Source organism: Brienomyrus brachyistius, chromosome 15 (genome assembly GCF_023856365.1).
Source record: "Brienomyrus brachyistius isolate T26 chromosome 15, BBRACH_0.4, whole genome shotgun sequence".
Classification (NCBI taxonomy): Eukaryota; Metazoa; Chordata; class Actinopteri; order Osteoglossiformes; family Mormyridae; genus Brienomyrus; species Brienomyrus brachyistius.
In genome coordinates, this window is record NC_064547.1 from 19,818,752 (window position 1) to 19,827,568 (window position 8,817).

The 8,817-nt window shown below is 45.8% G+C and overlaps 1 protein-coding gene across 1 annotated transcript in view; it reads left to right on the top strand.

Annotated features, from left to right (window-relative positions):
* Positions 1–6,930: 6,930 nt before the first annotated feature.
* Positions 6,931–8,817, top strand: part of prex2 (phosphatidylinositol-3,4,5-trisphosphate-dependent Rac exchange factor 2) — a 71,972-nt gene continuing 70,085 nt past the window's right edge. Inside the window, 2 exon segments of the mRNA XM_048976907.1 lie at positions 6,931–7,051; positions 7,404–7,847. Of these exon segments, the coding sequence (XP_048832864.1) occupies positions 7,722–7,847 (126 nt within the window). The 5' untranslated portion in view covers positions 6,931–7,051; positions 7,404–7,721.

Genomic DNA, 8,817 nt, shown 5'->3' on the forward strand with positions numbered 1-8,817 from the left:
TTTGTTGTTTGAGGCTAAAATGCCGACTAGGAGTTTCATTCTCAAATTGCACTTTACCGATCATAGCGCATATACAGTATAGGCGGGAAAATGATAGCGCTAAATATTCAGCATTAGACTCTAAAACTATTATGTCTGTGTTAATGCTTTGGATCACAACTTAAACAGTGGTTTTCTATTTCAATTGCTTCCAGATATTATAAAGTGATAGCAAGGTGTTCTGTCATGCTGGAAAAGGCATTGTCTGTCTTCAAGCTGTTCTTCGATGGTTAGAAGAAGTTGATCTCAGAGGATGTTTTGGTACCATTCTTTATTTATGGCTGTGTTTTTCGGCAAAATTGTGAGTGAGCCCACCCCCTTAGCAGGAGAAGCAACCCCACACATGAATGGTCTCAGGATGCTTTACTGTTGGCATGACACAGGACTGGTGGTAGCGTCACCTTTTCTTCTCCGAACAATTTCCGGATGCCCCAAACAATCGGAAAGGGAATTCATCAGAGAAAATGACTTAACCCCGGTCCTCAGCAGTCCAACTCCTGTACCTTTTGCAGAATATTAGTCTGTCTCTGATGTTTGTCTTGGAGAGAAGTGGCTTCTTTGCTGCCCTTCTTGACACCAGGCCATCATTGCCAGCCGGCCCTTTTGTGGCAGGGCTGAATGCAGCAGAAATGCATTTTTTTGGGATTATGTTCATTTTTAACATTCTGCAGTAAACACTGATTGCCATTATAAGAACTGAAACAGCAAACTTTGTGAAAACTAATATCTGTGTAATTTTCAAAACAGATATTAGAGAGAGTAATACAAGACAGGGGGAAGGAAACCAGATAGCGACAGAGGAGAGGAACCAAATACTCCCAAATAGGGAGAAAAAACTTCTGGGGAACCATGGTCAACTAGCTGCCCCCCCAGGGCGTCCCAATGTTATTGAAAACAGAAAAGCGTGGACTTGCTTACTAAAAGCTAGGTGTATGTGACTAAGACCAAACCAAAGTCCATCAATGGGTCTAACATAGCACTGTACCCAGACTGCAGATGCTTATTCGATAGGTTGGCATTTTCGTGACGGCCTCCTTCACAGCATCATATAACCCATCACAGTTATCCTGTTATAACGTCTTTCATTAGCTGACATTGTCATTCAAAGAAATCAACATTTCTGGACTGTGCTATTTTCCTGAAGAACCTCGTCCTTCTGCTCTGCCGAAGCTCGATAAGCCTGTTTGCTCAGCCACTGCGCTACTTTCAGGTGATGTAGAGAACCTACACAGCCCTTAAAGTCCAGCACCAAGGTCTGTCTCAACTGTACAGCCAGTGAACAATTTACTTGTCTGGCTTTGGCCTACATATGCATGAATTCATTAATGATTCATTTTTATGATATTCTTAATCTATTTTCACTTTCCGTCTGCCCCTCGCAGAGGATGCTGACCTTGATGTTAGCATCGATATTGTCTAAACATCTCGCACAGACAAACAACTAAAGCCGTCCCAGATTCTACATGTGGCGAGTGGGCTTGCTCAAGTATTTCGCTCAAGTTTTATAATTCATCCTTCTGCTGTGTCAGTGTCACTGGTCGGTACATGCCTTTCGAGTAAACAGCCAGTGTCATTGTCAGTGGTGCAGACAAGGTAGGGCTGTTCACTAACGTGGGATTTCTTTGCTGATTTAAAAATCTAAGGCTTAAACCCTCAAGCAATGATTTGAATTAAGTTACTTTAGTAAATATGCAGATAAGTATGAATTTCCAAATAAAATTGGTATGTGCTGAGCAATAAATAGCAATACTGTGCAATATACATGTACCCAATACATGTACCCTGAACAGACCAATTCAGCAGCGATTAACTAGCAACAGAAAAACATTGACATCAAAGTAACCAGGAACAGCAATCTGGGTAAAAAATGGTTTACCGTAATGAATGTAATATTGTAACAGGATCATTTCTTGTGTGCTTATGTAAACAAACAGCCAAAAGATCAATTCTCAGAAGCCTGACTACACCCCCCCCCCCAAACACCTTCACATCGCTTATCCTGGGGGGGGGGGAAGCCCAGGCAGCATAGGGCACAGGGCTGGGTTACACCCAGGACAGCATGCCAGTAGCACTGAATACAGCATTTCAGGACGTATCTGACAGAAAGACATTATATCAGAGTGTGAAACAGGACCCTCCGCGGCGTCCCTGCCCTCCTGCACCCGGGGAACACAGTGGACATTCATGCCGGCTTCATTCCTGCCCATTCCCAGTTTGTGGAAAAGTGAACATTTCCTGCATAAACACAGCCTCGAGTTGCCAGGTCAGCCTGGCCGTGAACTGAAGCTGTCTTGTTGGATGGCCAACGTGGACTAAGAGGGACCTGGCTGGGATGCCAGTGTGCCAGTGCTGCTCGCGACACTGGAGAAATGGTCAGAGCACTGATGGGGCCTAATCGGAAGGCCCTGGAAATCATTCCAGGTTTCTGTGGGTCTGCTCCTCTGCAGGACGCTCTTTAATGCATCCCTATAGAAGAGGCTTTAGTCGGAGTGTGTACTGTGTGTTATGAGAAATGTAAGTGTGCCCAATAGCATCTGCATTCCACAGGATCTGTACCCCTGTGTCTGTACTCCACAGTGTCTGTACCCCACAGTGTCTGTACCCCTGTGTGTGTACTCCAGAGGATCTGTACCCCTGTGCCTGTACTCCACAGTGTCTGTACTCCACAGTGTTTGTACCCCAGTGTCTGTACTCCACAGTGTCTGTACCCCTGTTTCTGTACTCCACAGTGTCTGTACCCCACAGTGTCTGTACCCCTGTGTGTGTACTCCAGAGGATCTGTACCCCTGTGCCTGTACTCCACAGTGTCTGTACTCCACAGTGTTTGTACCCCTGTGTCTGTACTCCACAGTGTCTGTACCCCTGTATCTGTACCCTACAGTGTGTGTACCCCACAGTGTCTGTACCCCTGTGTCTGTACTCCAGAGGATCTGTACCCCTGTGCCTGTGCTCCACAGTGTCTGTACCCCTGTTTCTATACCCCAGTGTCTGTATGCATCAGTGTCTGTTCCCCTCAGCGTCTGTGCTCCACAGTGTCTGTACCCCTGTGTCTGTACTCTAGAGGATCTGTACCCCTGTGCCTGTGCTCCACAGTGTCTGTACCTCTGTTTCTGTACCCCAGTATCTGTATGCATCAGTGTCTGTTCCCCTCAGCGTCTGTGCTCCACAGTGTCTGTACCCCTGTGTCTGTACTCTAGAGGATCTGTACCCCCACAGTGTCTGAGATCTGTACCCCTGTGTTTTTACTGTGTCTACAGCCCTCAGTGTCAATACCTTGCTCTGTCTGTACCGCATAGTGTCCGTAACCTGCAGTGTCTGTACCCAGATGCTTCTACAGAACTTCTATAGCTGCTGTAGTCAGTCTTTCATCAGAGCAGAATGGAGTGATCCCTGAATTACTAACAAAGCAAAGCAAGCAGAGAAAACTCCAGTTCATCTTGCTGCAGCATCATTAAAGACATTCCTCCTGAAGCAGTCTGACAAATAAGGGTTTTTACAGGGTTACAGAGAGCCAAACAAGACAGCTCAGGGTCACATGTCACGCTACAACCTCACAGGGCTCACTGCTATCAATTAGCAGATTAAAGCCACTGGAAGAGATGATGGATGAAGGAGTCTGGCGCCAAACATCAGGGAACAAACACATGGAGTGAGATGTTTCTAATTCAGAAGAGCAGACAGCCCCATCCCCTGGTGCCCCCTTGGCGACAGCCCCCCCCCGGGATGCTGATTAAACAGGGCTGTCAGACCATAGCAAATATTTATTGTGGTACTTTCCTGAGAAGTTTCTCTTTGGTTTTATAAATGCAGAGAGTCCATCTTGAAGGCGGGAACTGAGCTGTTACTTGCTTTCTCACTTAAGATGCGTTTCAACCCTTTTTCTGTGCAGTAACTCACACATCTGCTCAGATTCGAGCTTTTTTGATCTGAGCCTATATCCTTATGAAATCAGGTTCTCAGCAGCAGTGGATCTCAGCTGAAGTCCTGGGGAGGGGCTGCAATCCCCATTTATCCCCCTGTATGGAGCTTATAGATGGCTGCTCTTTGCCTTAGAGCTCTGCTCTGGCGGTGTAGATCTTCTGTCAGCCGAATTATATGACACCCTGTCCGAGCTGACTCTAACTATACGGAAAATGGTCAGAAGAGAAGTCAAGCCAGTTAATACACACCACAAAGTTCTACATCAGCAAGCGATTTTTTTTAATGTGCAGCTCGGTTCACGTGCCTGTATGTGTTTTATCAATACGTAGGTCCTAATGGGTGGTGTAGGAGGAATATGAGTGCAGTGAGTACGCGAGTCTGTTTGACTAGCTCAGCAACACCGCCACCTACTGGCCAAGAATGTCCTCGCAGATAGTGCGGCGCGCTTACCTGCCTGTTCGCTTACCAACCTTCCATAGTCGTGGGGCGCTATAAGCAAGGCGTGTTTCTTGTCTTTTAATTCTTTTTTAATTCCATTGCTGACTGATCAACGGCAGGTGAAGTAAACCAGTCCGTTTTTAAAAACCTCTATACTAATGTTTTTTTTTTGTTTTATTATATTCCGTTGTACGCTTTTTTTTTACTTTTAACCTTGTATACGTCTTTAATTTCTGTAAAGCACGTTGAATGACCTCTGTGTGTGGTAATGTGCTATATAAATAAACCTGGCTTTCCTTACACACAGGACCGTAGCCAGTTATGAGGTCACCGAGATTTGGACCTCGGTAATTTTTTTGAGAGCTAAAAATTAAATTTGAAGCTAAATATTGACCTGAATTAAACATGAGGCTAACTAACGATTCACATAACAAATTAATAAAAATAAATAATCACCCTATGAAGGGGACGGTATCAATAATGTGATTATCGAGACCCACCCCCATCCTCGGGTCCCTAGGGCCCTGCTTCCTGCCAGCTTAATTTCTCATGACATCACTTCCTGTAAACTATGGAGACAGGGTCAACCACGATAACTATTTGCTCCAGTTTTCACTCATACTCACTTTTGAATATTTTTGTCGAGGCAATTGTTTGAGGAAAAAGTCCATCCATCCATTTTCCAAACCGCTTATCCTACTGGGTTGCGGGGGGTCCGGAGCCTATCCAAGAAACAATGGGCACGAGGCAGGGAACAACCCAGGATGGGGGGCCAGCCCATCGCAGGGCACACTCACACACCAGTCACTCACACATGCACACCTATGGGCAATTTAGCAACTCCAATTAGCCTCAGCATGTCTTTGGAGGGAAACCGGAGGAAACCCCACGACGACATGGGGAGAACATGCAAACTCCACACACGTGACCCAGGCGGAGACTCGAACCTGGGTCCCAGAGGTGTGAGGCAACAGTGATAACCACTGCACCACCATGCCACCCCAGAACTAACTCAGCTACTTAATATTTGAGGTATTGCAGGTTAATCCTGATGCTTGATGTGAACATGCTGAGAATCTCATGAAGTGCCTTATTGTTCCAGGTGACCCTGTACTAGAAATGCGATGAGAAGATAGATGCTGGTTCCTGATTCATTTGCGTGATTAGTGTGGAGGCAGAGAGAGGCTGGAGCACTGATGTATTTGTGCGCTGCTGCTCCTGGGAGGCTGCGTCATGCAGACAAACTCTGGTACAAATTTATTTGGCCAGCAGCTCCACTGGGGAATCACAGCAGGCTGTGGGGGTAATGATCCAAAGTGACTGAATGGGGCTGGCCTCCTCAGTGACTTCCGACTTATACATCACGCTACTTCCGCTTTACTCGCCTTATTGTAATGGAGTGCATTTACATTTAGTTATTTATGAGGTGCTTTTTAAGGGTGAGGCAGATATAGATAGAAGTGTATGCCTGTTAAGGAGCCAGTTTAGGTACAAGTGTGACCAGGCTCAACTTTCACTGATTGGCCAAACACAAGTCAAGTTAGCTGTGGGAGAAAAGGCAACACGAAATGAAACGGTGCATTACATTTTGTTACACACACACACACACACACACACACACACACACACGTACAGTTGAGAATGACGTTTGGGGTCTGAGTGCAAGGTCAGCCATTGGAGCCACCCAGCTTTTCAGGTGCCACTGTTCTGCTGAGGGCAGGGCTTCAGCCAGCAGCCTTCCAGCCACAGGCAGAGGTCAAATCTCCCAAGCTACACACCACTCTGCTTAATAGCCTCACATGGAGTGAGATGCTTCCTGGGACCTCATCCCAGGAAGGTCAAGGTACAAAGTATGGACACCCAGGACACTGTGACGGTCCATTTCCGAGCACAAACACACGATCCTGCACAATACAGGGAGAACATGCAGATTCTGAGGTTATAGTGCTACTCTGTTTGAATTAATCAGTCAAACTGATTCAAATCAGCTAGATTTACAGGAATTTTATGCCATTCAATAGATAGTCCCGTCCTTCGAGTAATATGACGACAATTATGTTACCGGAGTAGACACGCTGATTTCTGCCCACTAAAGGAGGTCCCTGCTTTCTAGGATGGAGATCGTCACTAGGAGTAGCAGTTCGGTATAGGTAATGTTCTGACTGTAATGCTGAGATTGAACACTAGAGGGCACAATTTATCACCAAATCCACGCTATATCATAATTTCGTAGAATTTTTGATGATTGAAAATGAACGGTGTTATTTTGACCAAATTTCTCATATTCGTTTTGATATTGGGGCGAGAAACAATGAACATTGCACACAGTGGTGACTTTCTAAGGGACCCCTATGTAGTAGCAGATACATTTTATCTCCAGAACCACAACGAGATGAGTTGTGTGTTCCGAGATGCCTTACCGCACACTACTGTAGTTCTGAGCAGTTATTTTTGGCCTTCCTGTAAGCTGTAACGAGTCTGGCCATTCTCATATGACCTCTCTCATTAACAAGGTGTTTCCGGCCACAGAAATGCCATTGACTTGATACTTTTTGTTCTACACACCATGTAAACTCTAGACGCTGAAGTGCATGAAAATCCCAGGAAGGTGGCTGTTCCTGAGATGCTGGAATAAGAAGATATACCAAATGAAGTGAGCACCGAGCGCCTATTGTAGGCCTATGTAATGTAAGACATTGCATTCGTACAGGACACGAGTCTCTGTGATTCTGGTTGTGGCGTTGGATACATTTATTTATACCGAATTCATTTACTGAAATATATGTTTATAGCGTATAGTTAAAAGAACATATTTAAATTACCCAAAACCTGAAACAGACTTTCAAAACAAATTCCGATAAATCAAAAAAAGTGAATACAACTTGTATATAATCATTTGCAATAATAACTTTATTGATAAAATATAATCGTCGGTTAGATGGAAATGCATAGCAACAGCAATCGTTTAGTGCATAGTAACTCTGTATGTGTATATAACTTTGTAGGATGCTTTTTGTTGGGAGGAAGCTGTGAGCGGATGCCCCCCCGTCCCCTTCCATGTCCTGAGCGGGGCGGCGGGGGGCCGGACCAGGCTCCTGTCCGTCACATGGACGCAGCGTCCCGGCTCCAGTCCTCTCCGATCTCCAAGTTGCGGGCTGGTCGCCGCTGCGTTTTCTATTCGGCGTATTAAACGCTTTTATTTCACTTTTGCGGTTTTCTCTGGGCAATTTCTAACCTGGGGACCTGCCATGTAGTTTGCCCGGATTAGCGCCGCTTTGCTCACTCTGGGAAGTTTAAAGGAGAAGCAGAGAGGAGCACGGAGGATGACCGAGGAGGAGCGCGCAGACGGCGGCCGGGACACCGACAGGCAGTTGCGCCTGCGGGTCTGCGTCCTGCGGGAGCTGCTCGGTACCGAGCGAGACTACGTGGGCACGCTGGAGTTCCTCTCGGTAAGTCTCAGCTGGGCATGAATCGTCACAGCCGAGTCGGGAAACTTTTAAGGGCATTACTAATGATCACTTACAGGGCAGGTAGAATCAGCGTGCCGATGCTGCGGGTCCGTGCGCAGCTGGCTCTCATGGTTAAATCGGACAGATTAACGCGAAAACGTCATAAAAGCAAAAGCATTATAAATGCTTGGAGGGAGCTGATGGTTGAATGAAACGAGCGTCCTCGATTAAAACTGACGCGCCAGGAAGGCGTAAAGGTCCATCGTATAGTCCTGGATCTGGATGAAGCTGCTCAGCTGGGACACCTTTCTGCTGACCCCCGGCTTTTGCAGATTGGAAAAGCGCTCTTCAGCTTCTCAGTCATGCATTTGCGTTGATAGAGGCATCGCTTTAAGAAAGTTAAAAATATATGTTGATCATAGACTCTGTTACTTAGGTCTCCCTGCATCCAGATGAAAGTGGACGCTGCTGTTGGTTAATTAATTAACACAAAGACGGCTATCACTATTAACAATGATGATGATCCCGCTTGGCAGGAGAGAAGCCTCTGTAGCTCGGGAAGTATGGAGTTGAATAAAACGGTCGTCGGTTCAAATCCCACGTACCTTGTTACCCTTCCCTCTGATGTAAGTTGCTCCGGCTAAACGAATGTTTAATGTCAGGTTCCACATTGTACAGGTGGGAGCAAAACTACAACAGTTTGACCTGGAATTCAGGTCCCTTAAATGTCAGGCTTTAGAGGAGCAGTTATGAAAACTTTATGGTATAACACAGTATTTAATGGGTTGGTAGCAAAATAGTGGGCAAGTGAGGAATTGTCAGTCTATAATATTACAGAAAATGTAAGTAGTTTACGGTATTATATAAATCCCCTCTCTGATTTGATTGTTTTACTTTGTTGTATATATGAAATGAATGTCCCTTGTCCCAGCCAGGGGGGGTCCTCCTTTTGACGGTGGCCACATAGAGG